Below are 24,401 nucleotides of genomic sequence, written 5' to 3' on the forward strand. Positions count from 1 at the left end.
GAGACCGTGCCCACTTTTCTTCAAGTCGCGGGACTACAATAAGAGAATCGTTTCCATTCTTCGCGTTTATTCTCTGACAAATGATTTAATCTCTTTTCGGTAGCAACCGATTCTGCTCTTCATTCTTGTATCTTCGAATTCGGGTCAAATTTTTGACTCTATGTGTGCACTGAGCATATATTCCATAATTAATGAATGTTTAAATTAAATTTTCAGTCTACTTGTCCATATTCTTTCGTTTATATTTTAGAGAGAAAATTTTCACTGTATTATTTTCTATCTAAAATTTTCACTGTATTATTTTCTATCTAAAAATGAAAAAAGATAGAGGACATTTCTTTCATTGAAAGAATTGTCAATTTAATGAAATGCATCTGAAAGTAATTTCTTAATAAAGGAATTTTCTCAATGAAGCTGTTAATTATAAACTCCTTTCTCTCAATTCTGGACATCAACGTCAACAAATGAGACAAGTTAAGCGCGAAAAATTCATAAATTCATAGAGAGGATTCGTACAACACTCTGCGTTCTCAATCTCGAAATAGACTTCTTTACATATGCACAACAATTTCAGATAAACTGATCTACAGAATAAAGGCTACTTTTAATCAGATCTCGAAGTTGCAACATAAGCAAAAAGCAGGTTAACGAGTTCGGCTTGATTTCAGTATGAGAAGTCAAGGGAAACTTGGGGTTGCGTGCGAACGAAATTGCTTTCTTTACTTTCTCGTACGTTTTTATTAAAATACGTAAACGCTTAACTTACACGTATACCAACAGCAGGCGATAGGCAGATTTAAGATAAATAGACCTAGTTCTTTTACGTCTTTTTCCCTTTCCGTTTCTTTAGATGACGGGCGTTGATCAAACGCTAGCAGGGCCTTCGTTTCCGGCTTTGAACCGAGACTAAGAACATCAGAGATTCCTCTGGCATCCTTTTCGTAAATAAGTATCACGACACGCGATCGATTCGTCGTCGTCTTGATTTTTCTTACCGAACTGGTTTGCCCTGACTAGGCTAACGTTCTGCAGTTCTTTGTCCCTCTTAAATCTCTTAAATCTACCATTTTCATATATCTTCATTTACACACGTCTTCTTTACATTATACGTTCGATTAGTCTTAATTCATTGTAAGATAGAAGATATAATTTATTCAATAATTAACATTGTAATTCTATAATTAGAAATAAAAAGGAGAAATTTTGTGTATTTCTATTCACAACAAGATTTTTACGTATCATCAATCGTTCTCGATGAGTGGAAAATATTTAATTACCATCGTTATTTGATTTTTGGTAGACAAAGGAAACGTTTTCGTCCACAAGAGACTATCATCGTTTCCCTACTTTATCCTCAACGAGTTGAACTTAACTCCACGTTCACGTTCCACGAAGAAAAGAATTACTAAGAGAGTACCGCTTTTACAGAATGTTCCAATTAAATAAATAAAACGGCACGAAGATCGCGATCAACGAGGCCCTCTCTATATACACACACATAAAAAACGATCCGTTCCCTCGAAGAGAACAATGCTATTTCTTCTCTTATATTTTTATCGATTATCAATCCCTCTTCCTCTTCATCTCAACCGATCGTCTCGACTGGGCCTCGTCATCACGCATCGGCCCCTGTAGCAAATCTCCGTCATATGCGAGACCTTCGTGGTCGTGGAAGTCCGCAGAACCTTCCCTAATATCGATTCGGTCGAATTGGTTAGCAAAGCGGTGCTACTGGGTTTCGGAGTCGTCGTCAGAAGAGGATCGGTCGCAGAATAATCCTCGGATGACGGATTCGTCGTTGCGTGTGGAGTTGTCTTGATTCTTTCCAACGTTGTTACGTTCTTCAGAGGGACGTCAGTCGTAGACTCGGTGTCCGACGTAGCTTCCTTGCCATTTTCATAAAGGTTTGTAGTCGTTTCTGACTCCTCGAAGCTCACCCAAGTAGTCGTTTCAACTTCATCATCGTTTAATTTAAACGCTCCTCCATCGATCGCTGATTTTTCTTCTCTTGACCTGTTGACACGATCTGGAATCTCTGTGTTGAACACAGGAAGCACAGTGGTGGCGATTTCATCTGGATTTTCCGTGTTAGCCACTGTTGTTTCCTCTTCGGCGCTCTTCATCGTGTCGAAGATCGCTTGGACGTAGTCCGACAGCGTCTTTACACTGTTGTCACCTTCGTTTCTCGTTACGAACCCTGGAATTGATGTCGTGGCAGATCTGCCACTCGTTTTCGGATCGTAATTCCAGCTGGAGGGTTTAGAATGATCGAAGGCAAACGGGTATCTCACCTCGCTCCATTTGGCTCTGTGGTTCTTCGGATGATTGGAATTCTCGTCCATCGATTCTTTATTACGTTCTTCGAACTCTGACGCGCTCTCTTTATCTATCTCACTGCCATCTTCCGCCACATCGTTCTTTCCTTCTGATTCCTTCTGATCGATGCCCCTAGGTGCTTCTGAATCATTTAATTCTCCGTTCGACTTGCTCGCGTCGTTGCCGCTTGTTTTATATTTATCAGTTATCGAGCCAAAATTGATTGTTGTCTTCTGGCTCCGTTTCTTCGTTGACTCCCAAGTTTCCTTTTCCACGCTCGCTGGTTTCTTCTCGTTCCTCTCTTTTTTCTCCTGCTCGTTCGCCCTCGTATCATCGCGTGGCTTTAATTTGGTAAATAAATCTTCGGGAGACACGGTGATTGTTGTCTCTTCGATGCTGTAAGTATATGGAATCGTGGTAATCTGTATCTCTGTAGTTTCATCGATGTCCCCGGGAATCACCATAGGAGTAGTCGCAGCTGGTGACATTGTCCACGCGACTTCCGGCACCTCGGTGGTCGTGATCTTCGTAGATTCGCCGCTCTTTAGAATATCCGACAGAAAGTCTTGCAGAATTGATTTCCCAGGTGAAGTTGAGCCTACTGCGGACGGTTTCGACTCGCGAACGGGATTGTACTTATATTGACCTCGAAATAAACCGTTCAGGGCTGAATTCAAGTGTTGGGACTCGGCGGTGACGAAATCGTCGACCGCTGGTCTGACTCGAACGCGGACTCTTCTCCTTCGTGTGGTCTAAAACAGATGATTATTATTATTGTCTTGTTCTTTCACTATAACATTACCAAGCAAAAATAGTTATAATATACGTAACATTTTTATTAATATACATTATTATTATTTATATATATCAATATTTCGTGTAGTATCGTTATACTATTAATTAATACTTTCAACTATACTTTCAATTCATTTTTAATTCTACGCTTTTTATTATTGCTGTCACTTTTATTGTTATATTTTTTTGCATTTCCTTGGACGAAAATCTCAGTTACAGTTTTATGTTGTCGTATTAGTTTCTCCCATTTTAATTGTAATGATTGTTGGTCATTTCAATTTTTCATAGAACTGTCTCATATCATCGCAAAAATAATGCTGCACACTGTTTCGTTTGGTAAAAGACCGTCTTCACCAGCAGTTCCTTATATATTGATATTAATATCCTCTTTCTCTCCCCGTAACGACCTATCAGCCTCTCATACTAATATTAAACTTTCCTTCACCGTACCTTTACATAATCTCCAATAACCTACCATACTCACACGCTGTCTTTAGAGAAGAAATATCACATTGCTTTCTCCAAAAAGAGCAAGAAAATTTTAACATCACAATTATGATTATACAGTTTCTTTTTATCTTCTTTGTTACAAAGCTTTTAAGTTTCGGGAAATTTAAATGAAAATTTATAAAGAATCACTCGGCAATAATCTGGTTTGCAACATAGTTAAAAAATGAATATGAATGTCCATTGTCTTTCACAGTTTATAAATTGATTCCTTTTGAGATTAAATTTTAGTATTTATTGTACTATTCGATACGTTTTCATTTTAATATTTAGCACGTTTCATTAAATATAATTATTACTCCTTGTCAAACTTCATTCATCAAACTTATCTGCAACTGTATAACATTGATTAATAACTGATTATTCCAGTAATATTTCCCCTAAAGTATCTGATGTACGTATATGTTGACTCATTCTTATACATATAAGTATACCATCAGTCTTTCATCAAACTTTTTTAAACTTCTCAAGAATCTCATTCAAGGCTATTAATAGTTATCAAACAACTCCAAAAGTCTTACCCTCTTTCCAACTGGACTGGTGGAATTATCGTTTTTCTTCACAATCTTCTCCAAATCAATATTCTGTTGTTCAGTAGAATCCTTCACTTTATCTTCCAACCAAGGATCTCCATTCTGACCAACATCAGCCTCACTATTACTTTTCTCTTTGGCCTCCGGTGCCGTGGTACTTGTTTCACTTGTATTCAACTTCTCAGTGTGATCCTGTACGACAGTTTTCCTACCAAATATCGTGGTGCCCATTAACATCGTTTCATTCTCTTCCCTCTGCGTGTTCCTATCGTCTGAAGACACTACCAGCGTTACAGACGAAACCTCCGGCGCTGCTGTGATTATTTCTGGCGGGTTGGCGTTTTTTAAAGATTCATGGAACCGCTGATTGCTCTTGGGAGCCTCCTCCGGGACTTGATTTACTGCGAAACTCGGCTGGAACGAAGTTCTCGTCAGTTTCGTGGACCATTGACTTTCAGACCCGTAGATGTCCGCCGTCGTCTGGCGGTCATCTTCCGAAGGCCTCGTTCTTGAAGCCTGGCTGTACTTCTTCGCCGAACTGCTGGCTAGTTGAGTCTGATCGTATTCCTCGCGTTGAACTGGCTGCGCCGGATAGTTACCAAAGTTTAGGATGAACTCGGGTGGATACTGGAAATTCAGAGAAGTTTTGATTGGGTGGCGGTTTGGATAGGCAGTATTGTTGGAAATGGGAATTACGTATATTCATAAATATTCATAAATATTTTCATATTTCGTATTTAAGTGGGGCCAAATTGAGCAGCTTTTTGTACTCGAACAGACGAACTGCTATGAAATTTTAATTATTAATATCACCAACAGAGATTTCCAGTTAGAGTGTGAAAATCTGACACACCGTATTCAACTTTTCACTCAATTTTAAAATATTATTTTATTGAAACATTCTCTATTAAACTGATGATTTAATTAGAAGTGTACTACATTATACAGTATAATGTAGTATGGTATTTATGTATTAACTCAAACCATACAAAGTACTGAAATCAATACTATAATTACTGTCAACTATGACATTATAGTATGATAACATATTAAAAATAATTATTATTTGTGTAATTGGTAGTATGTATCAAAATATACTAATATACTATGCTATAATATATTACACTATTTTTATCATATATACAAGATATTATTATCAATAGCATAAGATGTAATATATAATAGTACAGTATTAAAGTATAAGTATTAAATAATATACTTTCTACGTTCTTATGTATCCTTCCAAAATTCCAAAATAAGTAACAAAATCGGCAAACAAAGTTTCCATATCGTGAATTACAACGAGCCAATTATTTCTCCTTTATCGCGACCCACAAACGAGCCAGTGCATGGCTGAATTGGCAAAAGAAGCTGGAATCATCGAGCTGGTGTAGAAACAGGCCAGAAACAAGAGATTACTGTACACCGTGTGCCACTGTACGCCAACAGAAGCTCTGCTCGAATTTCTAATCATCCCTAGCGTTAAGACCCCCACTAATCCATCCAACTAATCGCCGGAAGCACCGTTATATATAATATATAGCACACAATACATAGAACTGATATAGCATGTCAAAAACACAGTAATTTGAGTTTTGGGAGAACATGAGGACCTCGAGTCTTGTTCAAGATGGCCTCGTTCAAGATGTCAACATTGGAAACGAGACAATAGAAATTTAATATTGTACAGATTTTACTATTAGAAGCTATATCCAAAGTTGCTGTTGAAAATTTGTTGTGCTATAATCTTTCTGTCGTGAGATCTGAGCACAGAATCCCTCGTTTTGGATCTCCCAGATTTTTGTGCATTTTAACTTGTTACGTTACGTGTCCAGAAAGATTATTACACAACTGTTGATTTTCTATGGCAGTTGTCTCTGTTTTTATACATTTGTACATTTCATACGATGTGAAAATACCAATGTAAAAAACAAATTCACGTTACAGCCCATCCGATTCCGTCGGATTTACGACGTCCGGTTAGCCTGAGTGTACTCACGTTCTCGCTAGAGGCATCGTAGAATTGATGTTCGGATGTTGGATTACGTGCTCCATCGAGGAATCCCCCGGCGTTATCGTAATTGTCGTCGTACGGACTCTGTTGTTGCTCTGCGGTCACGGATTGTGGCCGTATAAGCGGATAATTTTCGTCCAATGGTAGCTCGTTATGCGCCTCCAGCACGGACTCGGTCGTACTGGTGGTAGTTACGCGTTTTCTACCGGGTCGTCGTATTCTACCCCTTATTCTAGTTTGTTTCGTCTCGTCTGGTCTAGACTTTGGCCTGCCAGTGTACGTCATGTCCTCTGGCAGCACCGTGGCAACAGGTATTCTTTCGGTAGTCGTGACGATTTCCGGCGTGGTTGTAAGCGGTGGTAAAGTGGTAGGTTTCAGTGGTAAGCGACGATTGGGCGCCGGCTGATACTTCTGACGGTTCTTCGGCAGGTGTGCCTGCGGAGGATTCGATTCCACTGCGGTCTCGTCGTTTGCTAGCAGAGACTGCTGCGGCACCTAAACACGGCCAATTTCATTTTTCAAGAAATCCTCACCATTGTGTTCCATTCTTTTCAATTCTTTGCAATCATAAAATATGATTTCTATGTAAATCAACATCCCTCAATTAATCATAAGACTTTGTGTGAAAAATTAAACGTTTGTTGTTCGAGATCCTCAAGCTGCTATTTATACTGTAGAAACTTTACTTTGTTACAGTACCCTGTCATAGTATAAACTTTAAATTCCTCGTCAGGAAATGTTTAGAATAATTCCATACAAATCTAATAAACAAAATAATTCGTACAAATTTCTTATAAGGAGAAATTTAAATGAATGAGTTTCCTGTTTGTCAGAGAATTTCAATGTCCATAAATTTCTTCAGTCACTTGCCTCCGAAAGCTGGGGCCGGTACGTAACAGGTGTCTGGAATCTGTTATCCACCGGATGTGCTGGTCGGAAGTTCGGCGGCCTTATAAATCCGTAATCAATGTCCTCCTCCGTCGGACGCACGGTAGTGGTCGTTGTAGATGGTGCGGGTGGTTTCGTGGCAGCGACGATTTGCCTTTGCTGCTGTACCGCGTGAATCTTGATATATTCGTTGCCATCAGTCTGGACTTGAGATCCGTGCGAGAGATTCTGGGTGCGAGGCCTGGTTCTGGCTCTCTGTCTGCTCGGCACGATTCGAGTGGAATCTTGATTCACCACGTTGAAACGAACGTACTCGTCCTGCGAACCTTTGTTCCGAGTCTGAACCGAGGGTTCATGGTGCAAGCGGGTACCAACGCGTCCTCGAACGCGTTGCCGAATCACCACGGGCGTTGTGCTTGTTGTAATTGCTTCTGTTGTTATCTGAAATTGGAATTGAGAACTGGTTTTACAAGTTTCTTCATTACTGAAACAACCATTATTTAATTTAGAAGATCTTAAAACAGGACAATAGAAAGAGAGATGTAGATTTGCAAATTCACTGATCATAAAAGTTTTTATTTGCTCAAAGTGAAAGGGAAAATCAAGGAAAAAATCGTTCGATCGACGAATTTGCAAATGTACAAGCGTCAAAAGTTGTATTCTTGTTGCATTGGCTTTTTGCCAGTGTGTGTCAATTTGATAATAAAGATTTAATGAGGCTAATCTTGGCCTTCATCAGACAGTGAATGTGAATTCCCTTACATCTGACAACGGAATCTCGGTGGGTGAAACAGGCAGCTCATAATCTTCCTGCTTATTCTCCGGTAACGGGATAAATATTGGCCGCTCGTTGGGATTATCCTCGTCGACACCAGCCTGAATCTTATCGCTCTCCACGCGATGCAGATTATCCTGCCCGGTCAGGCTGTACTCCGGCTGATTTTGTGGGACGTTCACCTCGTAAATTTGTGAATAACGTTGCTCTTCCGGCGTTCTCAGCCTCGGATCGACAGTTGTGGCCAATTCGAAGTCGCTGTTCTCTGCTTTCCCGTCTAACTGGTAGCTCTTCGGCCTCTGAACGACCTCTTGATCCAGCGACTCGCCACTCTGAGCTTGATAATTAAATCCATTCACTGGATTCTTTTCAATGTCAGTCCGTTCCAACGTGGATTCGTCGTAGCCAGGCCGGTAACGCGGATCCTGAACGTTCTGCGGATAGTTCTGACTTCTCGAGTAATCGTCAGAAATCAACGCGGTAGCGTGATTCACAGTGACATCGTGAAACGACGGGTAGTTCTCCGTGGCGCTAACGGTGGTGGGCGGATAATTCTCAGGAGCGTGGTCGTTCAAACTTGACGACGAATCCAACTGATGAAGAACACTCGAGCCTGAGTCGGTGATAGGGGAGTTCGAATCGCTGATAGAGGGTCCAGCGTCGTATCCAGGCTGCTGTGCCTGTAGGTTTTGAGCATGTCCTACGACCTGTTTGCATTCGAGCGGAATTTTCAGTTAATACACATTGTCGAGAGTGAAAATGTTTATGATCAATTATTTGCAATGAAACACTGTACGAAACATTATTGTTGGCATTAACGCCAATGACAATCAGTTGGTGTAATTTCGGGCATAGCTTATACTTGAACGCCTTGCGCTGGTAACTGGTTCACGGACCATAACGAGTGACCAAAACCGTATACAATAATTCGTCTTCTTTTCGAGTTCATCGGTATATCACCGGATAGAAATTACTAATGAGTAATAAAATTTATTATTTGTTTTGCCTGCGTTATATTTCAATGTCGTTCCAGCGCAAGAGGTTAATAATTAATAGTTCGTGAGAAAATTCGAAGTAACCTCGAAGCTTTGAAAAGTTGAAAAGCTAAAAGCTAATATATATACACGATACTACGTCAATAATTAAACATTCAGTATCAGATCATATTGCTATCAGTCGTCGTAATGTTTAATTTAAAAAAAATCTTCTTCGTTGAAATTCATATTTAATTTATGCTTGTGTAGTTCCTTCTTATACATAGTTAATAGTATTCTTGTTTCTAAAAGTCTTTTAATAACGTAAGTTCACGCTTTACCTCGGACTGTTGACTGGTTTTATCCCGATTTCTGTACTTGTTCGTTCTGCTGGTCGGCCGTCTGTGCTCGGAATTATACCTCAACGTAGTTTCCGGAATTTTGGATTTAGTTGGCTCGTAAGCAGATTCGCGATACTCCTCTGTAGTGGTCGTGAACCTCGATCTGGATCTGTTGTACGGCCTTCGATTTTTGTCCACGTTCGATTTAGTCGACGGCGCTTCGGTTGTTGTCCTTGGCCTCGTGGGTACCAGTCTGCTTCTAAAATTACCAAAATTATCATGCTCAAGAAGACTCTTCACCACGTATTATTTTCTCAATTAAATTCTTCCAATTAGACCTTTCTCAGCCAAGCCATTTTTAATTACAGTAAGATTTCCTATAACCGGAGATTTTCAATTTGATTTCGACAAACGTCTTGCACTCACGGGCTGATTAGAATTTAAAATCCAAATGTATCCAAGTCTAAATAGAAGATAGAAGTGAAAAGCGAGTAGCACCTTTGTCTACTTCGTGGCCTGTACGTTGTCGTAGGAGTACGCTGTGTCGTAGTAGTGGTTGTGGTAGTAGTAGTTGTGCTGGTAGTTGTCGTCGCAGCAGGGTGGAGTTTCACCTCATTCTTATCCAATAGAGAATTCACCAGACCGGGAAGGTGCGGAGATATCGCTGGTAGTTCAGCCGGCAAGCTATATTGCGTGGGTCCAACGGGAGCTCTAACGTCGTTAACGTCGCCAGCAGTGATTTCACCGTCGAAACTACCGACGAGACCGGCGGAAGCCTGGGGATTCTGTTGACTATATTGCCCTCCGTTGTTGTAGCGTTGCTTCACCCTCTGCTGAGCCAACTGTTGATTAATTAACGCCAGCTGACCCGACTCCTCCTGCTGGCCGATTGTTTCTTCTCTGAAGCTAGGCGTCGTGGAATACGAAATATCTTCAGCTCGGCTCACTGAAGTTTCCACTTTTGGACTTTGTACAGGTGCCTCGGTCGTCCGCGATGAACTTTCGTCGTAGTACTTCTGCTTTCTCGTGGTGGACCTCTGATCGTCGTAATAGGAAGTAACGACAGAGGCTGGCTTACCGTCGCCGTAAAACTGCCTGAACCTGAACCTGGAGCCAGAGTATCCGGCAGACGACGTTGGTGCATACGTTTGCTCGTATCTGGGCGTGCTTGACGACTCTGGAGAGTAGTTGATAGTTGTTTGAGGCTCGTACGAAGGGGTGGTAGATTCAGATACGCTGTCCAAACCGTCCAGATAAGAGTTAGGTTCTATCAAAGGTGTTGGGCTAGGGTTGTGGTCGTCGCTTCCTTTCGGATCAGCGTTGTCCAATGTGTTCACTACCACCGATCCTATGTGCGGCGCTGGGAAAGGTATCTTGGAATATCCTGGAGGTGGATCGAAGCTAAGTGGCGCGACGAAAAATGGCAGTTTGTCGACCTTCCTCTCCACGCGATTGTGATCGATGGACGACAAATACGGGAGATCGAACTTGGCGTAACCCGTCGGCGGGTCTAAACTGGTCGGACCCACGAACACTTGCGGAGTGTCCGGCCCGACTGTGTCCAGAACAGCTATGGTTTTAGCGTCCTTTAGTATCCTTAAGACGTCAGCTACTTTAACGTTAGATGTCTTCGTACTGGAACTTCCCATGTACACTGCCAGAGGGGGCTGGTTGGGAGACGGCGTCGTCGTTTCCCTGTAATTTTGTTGATCCTGATAATGGACCCTCTGTCGCTGTCTACCCCTGACTTTACTTTTACTTTGTTTCGGCGTATCCGACGGATGCTGGCGATGAAACTGATCCCTGAAAGGAAGAGCTTGCGCTTGAACGTCTTGGTTCTCAGTACGTTCCGGCCCGGCCAATCTCGCCTCGTTTTCCCGTTGTTTTTCACGCTCCCTCAGGAACTCCAGTTCCTTCTGTTTCTCCAGAGCAGCCAGCCTCTCGATCTCCCTCTGCCCTGCTGCTTCCTCCGCCCGACGTTTCTCCTCTTTCGCACGGATCTCCGCTAATCTTCGCCTTTCCAGTTCTTCCACTCGTTGCTTCTCCCTGGCCTCCCGTATCCTCTCAAGTTCCCGTTGCTTCGCCAATTCCTCCAACTTCTCCAACTCTTTTTTCTTCTTCTCAATCTCGCGCTGCCTCTGCAGCTCTTGCTCCCTTTGCAACGCTTCTTGCTGGAGGCGTGCTTTCCTTTCCAATGACTTTTGCTCCTCGTTCAACCGGACGATTTCCTTCATTCGCTCCTCTTTGAGGAACTGAGCCTTCTCCTCGCGTTCCAGCTGAATTTGCTGCAGTATCTGACGGGCAAGGGCATCCTGATCGTCGATACCTCGGCTGTCGTGGTGTTGCTGCGGTTGTTGAGGTTGCTGCTGCTGCTGCTGACGGAGGGGATACTGCTTTCTTCCGCGGCCTCTTTTCGGTTGACCTCGTTGCGCCAAGGTCTCCGCCGGCACGTAAACTAATTGGACCTACGTGGAAGAAATATTGGGAAAAAGAGTTAAGGATATTTAAAGCTTGAACGAGGAAAGACTTGGAAAATAGAGTATATATGTATATATATATATATATATATATATATATATATATATATATATAAGTATAATATACTATATATTAATAAGTATAATATGTAGTACAATAAGTAAAATAAATTATATATTATACAATATATAATATATAGTAAAATAAGTATAATATGTTATGTATTATATATATACTACATATATACTATTATATATTAACTAAATACTAACATATAATACTATAAATAATATAAATAATATAAAACTAAAATTTTATAGCATTTTACTATTACATTTTTTTATATATTTTATATATAATAAAATAATGTTTTACATATTTTATACATTTTATATATTATTATATTATTACACGAGAAAATTTAAATTTAATATTATCATAACAACATACACGTATGTATATTTTAGTCAAATCAGAAATGAAATTGTAAATGATTATATAGTCCACGCGAAATAGCAACATTATAAAAATTCGGGACATTATAAAAATTCACGAAGGTGGGATGTATTCGAAAGTGAAAACCAACACTGACCTCCTCCTCTTCGTTTTGTCCACTTTCACCTTGAGGCACCAAAGGAGCCTGACCTGGTTCCTTTATCTGCTTCGCGCCTTGCCTTTGATTCTCTTCGATCTGCCCGACGTTCCCAACGTTCTGCTCTCCCGGTTGCAACAGCTGGCCGTTCTTGAAATCCTGGCCGGATAAGCTGACGAACGAAACCTCCTGAGGTAGGCTCGCGTCCTGTTTCGTCGGCGGATGATGCCTGGACCGTTGGCCGAGGAAGTTCTGCGCCGGGAAAACCGGCGGCAACGCTTCCGAAGCGGGGAGAGGCGGCACCAGATCCTCCGACGAAACATCGGCCATCTGCGAGCCTCCTAATCCGACATCGTGCAGTTGTTTGTCCTCGTCTGCGTTGCTAAATCCGCTGGGCAGGAACGTCTGCGACTGGGGAAATAAAGACCTCTGTAAGTTTTAAAAGGAGTTCGTTTCAATTAGCGAGGATTCTTCGCAAACGGCAGACATATTAAATAGTGGGCGGGGCATACAGTACAGATATCTGAATTTTAAACTCGAGAGATTAATTTAAGTAACTTCCGTTCGGTTTGCTCGAAATTTGAAAGTAGAATCAACAGAGATTGAACTTGAAAGAGGAATGAAATTGAAGGCACTCAGGTTCATATGAAATTTGATCTTCTGACGTTTCCTCATTTTTTTTCTTTTTTTTTTTTTTTTTTTTTTTGATCTACTTGAAATAAATCTAAAAAGATTACATAACCTTACATTCAATACAGAAAACAAAAAAGGAAAGTTATTACCTGAAGAAGCTGCTGCTGCGCTCTAAGCTGCTGTTGTAACAACAACAACTTCTGTATATTTTCCTGGGTCTTTTGCAGCTGCAGCAATTGCTCTTGGTATTGTTGCTGTAGGGCCGGTGGTAAAGAGAGTTGCGGAAGTTGAGGCAGTTGCGCGTTTCCGGCTGCCAGGAGGCCCGCAGCCGGGTTATTTTGCTCGACTTGGGCTTGCGACGCCCTCGGATTCGCCAACGGTATCCACTCGCTGTTCGATACCTGTCGCGACCATCTCTCAGCTTCTGCCGCGTCGAATTTCACTGACAGTATCAAACAGATTGCTACTGTTAATGTCAGACACCTCCGCACGATCTGCAAAATTACAAAACACCGTGTAAATACGGATTTGTCAACCGCACACCCGGAAGCTCTCGCGTGTTCTGCGAATTTTCGAGGAGTGTTTAAAAGTACACACACGAAATGTGACGAAATATTAAATAGAGCGTTTATTAATTAGATAAAATAGTAAATAGTGGTAATAAATAACAAATAATAGTAATAATAGCAATTAATAATAAATAAATAGAGCTTTGTGTAATAATTGTAGACAAGTAGGAAATAAATAAAGTTTTATATAACAATTAGAGATAATTAGAGAATAAATAGAGAATTAATAATATATATATATATAATTATACTAATTACTATTAAATTATACTATTATATATTATATATATAATAATTATATAATAATTAACGAATATAACATTATAATATTAATATAATTTACATAATTAATTAACAGTATATTATTAATAATTAATATATTATATATTAATAATTAATATTAACTATTATATTGTTATTATATATAATAATTAATTATTAATGTAATATTAATATAATTTATTTAATAATTCTCTACGAATATAATATCTTTTTGAATTATAGTCCTTATCTGGACCTTGCTTAAATCAGATTATATACAATATTTTATGTAAAAATATGTTGTGACTTTTCTATTCTACACTTTCACTCAAAGTAGTCAAAAATCAATATCGAGCTCGTCCTTAGTTATGTTTAAAAAACTAGCTTTACGAAAGCTAATTCGTTAATTTGCACACCTTATTATTTGTTTTCATCGCTGTTTTTTTTTTTTTTTTAATGGCATCTAGCAATCGTAATAAACATAGTGACTGATCGTGAGGTGGAACGACGGAAACGATGATTTTCTGGTTGGTCGGTAGAAAGGTGGAAAAAATGCAACCGCAAGTCGTAGATTCCTGGGAACGTAAGAAACGTTAGGAATTGTTTCGAACCATGACGAATGATTCAATTGGCGTAGCTATTAACGTAACCGCAGGAAGAGATAAAGAGGAACGAATAAAAGGAGAGAAAATACTTTCGCGGTGTTAATGGAATTTATATTAAAACTGTCGGCTGCAGTGGTTTCCCGTTTGGAAGAGAGATCTTCCTGCTCGTTAATAAAAAAATTGATAAAATGTATAAATAAACCTTGGAGATCGGTTACGTTTGACGCGCGTTCGAGAGCTTGCAAATTGATTGAAACGAAAATGAAAAGTAAAAGAAAGTAAGGCAAAAATTAAATCGAGAAACAATCATTCACTTCGGTGTCCCTTTCTAATACTAACTTTCATTTCAATTCACAAATTTTTCGCAAGAAAACTATTTTTTTAAGATCCTTGAGAGGAATAGTTACCTGAGAGAGTGTAGAAATTTGATTTTGCAAATTTTAATGGCCGTCAGCCAGCTATAACGAGAAATTTAATTGGACACGTGATGGTAAAAAATTGTCGATACTTTAAACTGTTGTAACTTCGTAAATAAAAACCTATTTGATCTCGCCTTAAAGCACTTGCTCGCCTTAAGCTTTCACTTCAACCTAAGTTTGTTTTTTTCCTTTCAGAGACATTCTTACACCGTGTCGCAATACAAAATCATTTGTTAAAGCAACGATAGATGATTACACGACGATAGATAATAATACGTATGCTTATGTACATACAGATTGAAAAAGAGAATCGATTTCCAATTTCGGCAACTGCAAGCAGTTCGCGTACCTCCGTTCGTCGCGTACGGTTCCTGAATACGAGATTATCTTACCGTGATCGCCTTCCGATGCCTGGCAGACAGTATTTTACGCGGTCGACATTTTCGTATCGCAGAATAACGAAACGCAAACGTTTACGTAACGTTTTGTTTCTTTTTTTTTTTTTCTTATTTTTTACGTATTTTTACTTATTTCGATTTCGATCTCGCTTGGATTTCTAGAACTCTCGTGTGATTTCTATGACAAATGTTATTGCATCTAAAAAATATTATCATGTGACAACATTGCACGTGATATCGGTAATATTTACAAATATTAATCAATTATTTTTGGCTAATTTGCGATTTAGAAATATTAATAAATGGCAAATCAGTCAAAAATCATTTTTAATTCTTTCGCGCGCTAATTATATATATTTATAAATATTAATAAATTGTAGATTAGTAAAAAAATCATTTTATGACTTACTTCGTGCACTAATAATATAATTCTAAATATTAAAATTAAATCTAAATATTAAATCGCAAATTAGTAAAAAATCATTTTTACTTCCTTTGCATGCTAATTATATATATTTCTAAATATCAATAAATCGCAAATTAATCAGAAATTATTTTTACTTCCTTCGCGCGCTAATTATATATATTTCCAAATATTAATAAATCGCAAATTAGTAAAAAATTATTTTTACTTCCTTCACGCGCTAATTATATATATTTATAAATATTAATAAATCGCAAATGAGTAAAAAATCATTTTTACTTTCTTCACGCGCTAATTATATATATTTCTAAATATTAATAAATCGCAAATTAGTAAAAAATTATTTTTACTCCCTTCACGCGCTAATTATATATATTTCTAAATATTAATAAATCGCAAATTAGTCAAAAATCATTTTTACTCCCTTCACGCGATAATTATATATATTTCTAAATATTAATAAATCGCAAATTAGTCAAAAATCATTTTTACTTTCTTCACGCGCTAATTATATATATTTCTAAATATTAATAAATCGCAAATTAGTAAAAAATTATTTTTGCTTCCTTCATGCGCTAATTATGTAATTTTAAATATCGATAAATCACAAATTAGTCAAAAATCATTTTTAGTCCCTTGATAAATCACAAATTAGTCAAAAATCATTTTTAGTCCCTTCACGCGCTAATTATATATTTCTAAATATTAATAAATCGAAAATTCATCAAAAATTATTTTTACTTCCTTCGTATGCTAATTATATATATTTCTAAATATCAATAAATCGAAAATTCATCAAAAATTATTTTTACTTCCTTCGCGCACGTACATGAGACCGAGAAGAGGAAATATATAAGTAACTGATTATCTTCAATGCGAATGAGTTTGCTGAATGAGAACGTGAACTATCGGAGATGAAATTTTCAATTTAATCCACTCATTCACAAGTAAAAGAGGCAATTAATCGTCCTTGTAAACGCGAGCGATTCGTGCCTTGGTAAAAAAACCCTCGCAGAAATTCCAACGAAAAAAAAAAAGAAAAAAAAAGAAGAAGAAAGAAATTATCATCGTCATCATCGTTATTACCATCCCGGCATCGCATGTCGGGATATCTGGAGTGCAACCGTAGCTAACGAACTATGAACATTCTCAAAATGGATGATTTCTAATAAATACCAACCTACGCCGCCCGAGAGAGATTGCACGACGGATCTTTCACTTCGGAGTTTTCGAAACAGATTTCCCCATTCGTCCTTTCGATTTGCAATTTAATTAACACTTACTCTGTTTCTTTTTTTTTTTCTTTCTTTCTTTCTTTGATCGCAGCGGCGTTTCGATTTTACTACCTTTCTATTTCAAACGACTGGCAAAATTGGAAACTCTCCTCTATCTGACAAAAATTTGAAATTCGAGACACGAAATGTAACTTCAAACGTAATTTTATGACATTAGAAGCCTTTTGTTTTTTAGTTACAGCTCTTTCTTCTTTTTTTTTTTTCAGAATCGGCACCAGCTGAAACATCGAACAACAAGGTTTCATTTCGTTTAAATGATCGCTGCCAAGTCAATTTTCACGGAAAATAATTCGATCGATTCGCTATTATTTCAGTACGAAGGTTCGATATTGCTTCCGTTTTATTTTATTTATTTCATAACACTTATATGCAACAATGTCATACTCTCGTTTTAATCTTAATTTTCATTGCAATTACAATATCTATCCACTTAAGGGACATATCGTATCGATCATCGGTGATCGAAAAGTCGAGGCTGAAGAAGAAATTGGAAATTGGCACGTGACAATAGAAAACCAAAACCAACGTTCAAGCGTCGCTGTACTACCTACTGTACAATCTTCTGTGCAATTGCGTTATTATTGCCAAGGAAAGATAATAAGTTGTCTAATGGAAGAACGGTTTGATGAGGCAATGTCTTATTTAGTCTACTCTATAATCGTAGAAAGTTTCAAGTTCTACTTTGCTTAACAATGCTACGATATTGCGGTGAACGCCGTCGTCGTTGCGATTATTCATAAAATGGGAAATCGTTCTTCGTTATTGTCCCGAGCGTTTAACGATAGCGAATAATCCCATCTGTTCATGGGATTTTTCATTTCTGACGTTAACGAAACCAAATAGGGGTTTACCAACTTACGTTGTGGCGGAGAGAGAGCTATCGATTTTCTCATTTAATCCTTCGAATTCGATACAAAAGCTTGCGATACAGAAATTTGGAAATTCGTTTTACAAGTTGAAGAAGTTGTAAAAAATTATTAAAGAGCTATTAAAAAAATGTCACGAATGAATCAGTTAAACTAGTAAATAGTCATTAAAAATTATAAAGAATAAATTATATTATGATGATAATAATAAATATATGAATAAAAAAACATTGAAACAAAATTCAATGTTTCTAATTAATTAATTAATTAATTTATATATCACTGTACATTAAATGTAAATGCAACAACATTGAAAACAAATCGTGTTCATAGGGTTAAAACTGAGGAATTCTGAAGCCCTTGGGTTACGTTTAAATATCAACACCATAAATGAAAAGAAGATATACATTAAAGGTAAAGAAAAACAGGAGAAGAAGAAAAGAAGCATAGCAAAATAATTCAATTCAAGCGTAAAGGGAATGCGTTAATGAATCATGGTTCTATTCGCAAAATCAAGATCGGCAGTCGATGGATCCGCGATAATCAGCCGAGTCGCCGACTATTTTCCGTTGAAGGAACCTTGTCGAAACGATGCCACGATCGTACTACTGACATCATTCTGATTACATTACGCCGTACATGCGATTTTTCATGGCGGAAGATCGCGTGGCGGACACGGGCCCGCGGTCTTTCTGCTTTCTTCGTCGTCCCCGCGATGGAAACGCGCCCACAGACTGTGAAGAGATCCAACACTACGTGCCAGCGTTGAAACGTAGAATTCACAGAAACACATTTATGGCAGTAAAAGTTTCACGCCGACGTTTTCTTTCCACGAGAATTGACAAAAAGTTTTGCAACGGATTTCGTAAGAATTTATATAAATGATTTTCGTATAGAATTTATATAAATGATTGGTGCTTTGGTCTTCGGTCAAGTGAACTCAGTTGCTCAAATTTTCCTTTTTTTTTTACAGGAAAGTTGTTGATAACTTCCTTGGGAATAGAAATCTGCGTGAATGAAACATCTAGAGTTCGCTTACGAAAACGTATCAAAACCAATTATTATTAAATACTGTTGTTTATTTAATGTTTCTAGTGTCATTTATTTATTTGACTTTTATTAAAGTTAGAACATTATTCAATAATTATTACTGTATGATTGATACTTGAATAATAATACAATAGTATTTAGTCATAATAAAATTCGTTTGTCTATCTGAGATGTCAAAAGCTCTATTATATTACATAATATATATGTATATATAATATATATCTATTACATAATATATAATATGTAAGTATTATAAAAAGCTTGTGAAATGAACTTACAAGTATTATAGAGCTTATAATAAATATTATAATATAACATAATAATATTTATAATATATAGTATATAGTAATAATACTATATATATATAATAAGTATATAGTATGTAAGTATTATAAGTATAATACTTATATATTACATATTATATAATATATAAATATTATAATATAATACAATAAGTATTATAGAAAGCTTATGAAACGAACTCACAAGTATTACAAAGCTTATAATAAGTATTATAATATAATATAATAATACTTATAATATTATAATATATAGTATATAGTATTATAAGTATAATACTTATATATTACATATTATATAATATATAAATATAAGTATTATACTTATTATAAATATATAAATATAAGTATTATAATATATAAATATAAGTATTATACTTATTTATATATATAATATATAAATAAGTATAATATTTATATGTTACATATTATAATATAATACAATAAGTATTATAATAAGTTTTATAAAAAGCTTATGAAATGCTCTAATATTGTAGCAGTTACACAACAAAAATAATACGACATCGTGCAAGTAATCACCTTTTATGTCAGTCAATATATACAGATATTGCATATTCGTAATTCGTAATCGAATCACAAATTTACGTCGCGTTATTAGAACCGAACGGCTTCTTGAATGAAAATTTCGGTCATCGTGAAATCAGCGTGGCGTTACGCAGGCCTTCAGGCTGCTCTTACGTTTATCGTTTCGAAGGGGCGCTGACAGACGCTCGCGCCCCTGATTTATTTATCATCGACGCTGGCAAGTTTCCTTTCTTGCGGCAGTGAAGACGTTTCAAGTATCACTTCCCCGGCAGGGGGGAAAACTTCTCCTCGTTCTGAGAAGGGCCGAGAGAAGCTTTGTCGTGTTTCGCGACGAAAGGAATAAAGATTATGCGGCGAGGAACGAAGAGAGATATTTGAAAAATAAAAGCGAGCGAACGAAGTCGGATGAGAAGCTTAGTTGCCGGGATCCGATGACAGACGAGCATGAAGGATGAATATTGTGTTCGTCAGTTATTAAATCCAAACTGATGGACTGAATTTTATCACGGAACTTCCGATGCGGGGACATCGATCACACGTGTGGTATTATTATTATTTTTTGTCGATATGTAAACGTGTAACGCGCGCAATGACGTTGATACACAACGAGTTCACTGTCATAATTTATTAGCCTTGATTTTCTTGCAGACTCGACTAGTTTCGGTGCTGGCGGTTCTGCGCCAAATTTATTAACATTTTGAGAAATCACAACCAAATCAAGAGACAAGTACAACATCTATAAAATGACCAAATGATTTACTGCATGTTCCAAGTATGTCCCAAATTCAATAAATTTTAAGTTTTTTAAAATTAAAATTTATTAAATTTAATAATTCTCCCAATCAAATATTAATTTGAATTTTATATTAAATACAAAAATAAATTGATATAAAATTCTATAGAGTCTCATCGTCTCATAAAATATTTCTAACATTTTTATTAAAATTTTAAATTCATAGTTTATATATGAGACAGTATATATTTCATTAATCCTTTCATTCCAGATTTCATTTAAAAAATCAATTGATTATGCTACCTTTGTACAGTCAGTTGTACTGCCATTAAATTATTCATTGGGCAGATTAACTTAAAATTATTTTCAATAAGACATGTTTTTGATAAACAGGAAAATATATTTATTATTAATTATAGTGATTACGATAATTAGGCAAATATTAATGTATCATACATATATTTATTACTAGTTTAATCATTGTATCTTATTTTTAAAAATTAAAAAAATTTTTTTTAATAATTATATATATAATAATTTTACAAATTTACAATAATCTTTAAAAAAAATTAATAAATCATAAACTTATTAATTAATACTAAAATCACAATTTAAAAAATAAAATTACAATATTATATAGATAAATTTATAGTTAATCCCAGTATTATTATTATTATTATTACAAACGCTCTTACGTAGCAACAAGAAAGAAAGTTGATTCTTGAATTAAGTCTCAGTCGACTGAAAATCATCCCAAGGAATACTGACAAGTGACAAGTGACAATCGAAGACGCGTACGTGTCAACTGCCGTGACGACTCATGGGTATTAATTTCTCAATCGAGTTTCCAATAATCAAATTCACGATCTATATTAACTTTTGTGCCATCGATATTTCTCTTTTACCAATATCTAATACGCGTCTGAAAGAAATCGATCTGTTCGATCGTCCAGTTGAAAAAAAGCTCTCCCTTTCACCATCCAGAAGAAAACCAATACACGCGTGTACGATCCTCCTTCCGACGATCTTCGAGATTCGTGCACGACTTTCTCTCTCTCTCCTTTCTTTCTGTCAGAATTTTCTGAAGAGCACGTTCAGTAGACGGTCGACATGTTGGCTATCCGATCTCGTACGTGACTCGCAAGTTTACCACGTTTTTACGAACTTCCTCTTCTTCCTTTCCTACGACACGATAAGTCCTTTTGTTCCAGAAGAAACTGTTCGACGCAATTTAGATCATTGAAAGATCATGTTTCAATCAGTTTTACGAACTTCTTGCCTTTTAGAACTCCTTGCGCTGGCACACTGGTTCGCGGACCATAACGAGTGACCGAACCGTATACGTTAATTCGTCTCCTTTTTTGAATTCATCGGTATATGGATAGAAATTATTAAGAAGTAATAAACTTATCCTTTGTTTTGCCTCGGTTACATTTAAATAAAATATTTTAAATATACTTTACTGAGAATGTACTATTTTAAATATAATATATATATATATTTTTTTTAAATATAATATAATATACTTAAAACTGAGAAATTTTTGTAATTTGGAACAAAAAATTCCAGCGCAAGAGGTTAAAAAAAAAATTTTAGATTAAAATGAGAAGAAAAATAAAAAGATCTTCACCGGATATATCGTTCACTATTAATTTCTCTCGTCGTCAATTTCTTTCGCACGTGTGTTATTATATTTCGCTTAGAACTGTCGATTCTAACGAAAATTCCAACTGTCCAATTTCTTTCTCGCGATCGAACGAGAAACGTTTGGATTAGCGCGAACGATTATCAATTCGACGAGGTCAAACACTGGCGGGCTGGAGTCGGAAACGAGGTCGAGCCACCTTTCTCTCGTTTGGAGAGAAGCGGCCGCTTTTGCGAAGGCGCGGTCGCCGGATTGATCTCGGGGAGAGCTTGCTTGAAACGCACAGCTTCTCCTCTTCCTACGAGCGATCCTGCTCGAACGAGCAGCCTCGGGAAGGAAAGGAGGAAAACGTGATACGTATTTGCTTGAGGCCAGGCTCGATAGTCATAGAGAATCAGGTCTTAACTAATAGTGGAATTAACCGGGCGAAAATATAAACATGACTTTTATTACTTTGTATTCTGTTCTTATACTCTACTTATTCAATGTCATTGTGTTTGAATTATAGGAATTATATGTATATAATTATATGTTATAGGAATTATATGTATATAATTATATGTTATAGGAATTATATGTATATAATTATATGTTATAGGAATTATATGTATATATGAATTATATCTATATATCTATATTATATGTATATATGAATTATATCTATATATCTATATTATATGTATATATGAATTATATCTATATAATTATAGGAATTATATGTATATATTTATGTTATAAGAATTACAGGTATCTGGGATCAATCATAGATTGAGATTCAATGTCGAACTTCAAGCAGTAGCTTCAAATTTATAATTTGACGCTTGTGTTGATAAGAGAAAGATCTGGGATTTAAAGACTTGAAACCTCTATGTGGATTGCGCGAGCTGTACGTATTAATTTTTTCTTTTTTTATCAAAAATACGCATGAAGATTCATCAATATATTCACAGTTTCTCAAACGATTCATCGATATATCTTTTACCAATTTCATAGTTGATTAAATAGTTAAGGAGAGCACGAGAAGAAACCATAAATAGTTACAAACAACAGCGTGCTTCCTCTCTCTCTCTCTCTCACACATTTCTTCCATTTTCTCTTCAATTGCAAGTGTACGTTGCTGTTGCGCAACTTCACGTAAATTCTTATTATCAGAAACTTGAATTTTTCTACAGAACTTCAATCCTCGTTCAATGTATATGTGTATACGGATTCCCGGATCTTTAGATTGCGATGGCCGCAAACTATCTTTGATACAATTTATTGAAAATGAGAATCTTCCCGTGCCAATATAGAACAAAAGTGAACCACTGCAAAATATCATTTTCTACAGTATTATAAAGGAAGATTGCGATATTTTCTTTCTTTAGAAGGCAAAGTACGAAGAAAGAAGAAGAAGAAGAAAAAGAAAAAAAAAGAAAATATCGATCTAGAAGAGGCGACCGTATGGAAAATTAAACATCTGGAATCTTTGGGCTGCTTTGAAGCGGCCTCGACGCGCTTCGAAGAAGCTTTCATGAGATAGCCGGTAGACAAAAGCCAGGTCGCTCAGTATTCGGATACCGCCGAAAGCCACATCTCTGTTTACATCTGAATGGACAGCGTGAAAAGAAAAAGTGAAGAACGGCGAGAGGGAAACGAGAAGATCGCCGGGACATCTTCTCTAATGATGGAAGAGGATCGTCAAGTGCGACCTCTTGCGAGTGAGGAGAAGTACAGGCTGTTAACCCTTCTCGCATGCTCCTTCGCGTGAATGACCCTGAGAGTGAAGGAATATAGCTTTGGATAATTTAGAATTATTCTGTAATCTGTCGAATACAGTTCGGTTTATGGTATATAATGAAATCAAACGGTGTTATATATATGATATATTTTATATATATATATATATATAAAAATTAATAATATTATATATATTTTTTATTATACATAATATAATATAATATATTACATATATATTTTATAATATATATAATATACGTAAGATTATATATATACAAGACAACGTCTTTAATAAAAATAAGTCAAGCTTAATAATAGTAACAGTCAAAATAATATCTTTTTCACCTTAAAAAGGATATTTAATAATAAAAGTCGAAAAGAATATTTAATATTAAAAATAATAAAAGTCGAAAAGAATATTTAATATTAAAAATAATAAAAGTCGAAAAGAATATTTAATATTAAAAATAATAAAAGTCGAAAAGAATATTTAATATTAAAAATAATAAAAGTCGAAAAGAATATTTAATATTAAAAATAATAAAAGTCGAAAAGAATATTTAATATTAAAAATAATAAAAGTCGAAAAAGATATTTGATAATAAAAGTCAAAATAATATCTCTTTTACCTTAAAAAGGATATTTAATAATAAAAGTCGAAAAGAATATTTAATATTAAAAATAATAAAAGTCGAAAAAGATATTTGATAATAAAAGTCAAAATAA

The 24,401-nt window shown here is 36.3% G+C and overlaps 1 protein-coding gene across 2 annotated transcripts in view; it reads right to left on the reverse strand.

Annotated features, from left to right (window-relative positions):
* Positions 1 to 718: 718 nt before the first annotated feature.
* LOC122534404 overlaps positions 719 to 24,401 on the reverse strand; it is a 32,041-nt gene continuing 8,358 nt past the window's right edge. Inside the window, exons 2-10 of one of the 2 annotated variants that reach the window (XM_043665012.1) lie at positions 12,996 to 13,340; positions 12,214 to 12,624; positions 9,642 to 11,608; positions 9,144 to 9,402; positions 7,816 to 8,535; positions 7,036 to 7,494; positions 6,151 to 6,660; positions 4,140 to 4,778; positions 719 to 3,068 (exon numbers count right to left, since the gene is read on the reverse strand). In XM_043665012.1, the coding sequence (XP_043520947.1) occupies positions 1,581 to 3,068; positions 4,140 to 4,778; positions 6,151 to 6,660; positions 7,036 to 7,494; positions 7,816 to 8,535; positions 9,144 to 9,402; positions 9,642 to 11,608; positions 12,214 to 12,624; positions 12,996 to 13,340 (6,798 nt within the window). In that variant the 3' untranslated portion in view covers positions 719 to 1,580. Of the gene's footprint in view, positions 3,069 to 4,139; positions 4,779 to 6,150; positions 6,661 to 7,035; positions 7,495 to 7,815; positions 8,536 to 9,143; positions 9,403 to 9,641; positions 11,609 to 12,213; positions 12,643 to 12,995; positions 13,341 to 24,401 lie in introns of both variants that reach the window. The other variant, XM_043665011.1, reaches the window with a different exon arrangement.

The sequence above is a fragment of the Frieseomelitta varia genome, unplaced genomic scaffold, assembly GCF_011392965.1.
Source record: "Frieseomelitta varia isolate USP_RPSP 00005682 unplaced genomic scaffold, Fvar_1.2 scaffold_591, whole genome shotgun sequence".
In the NCBI taxonomy this organism is placed as follows: Eukaryota; Metazoa; Arthropoda; class Insecta; order Hymenoptera; family Apidae; genus Frieseomelitta; species Frieseomelitta varia.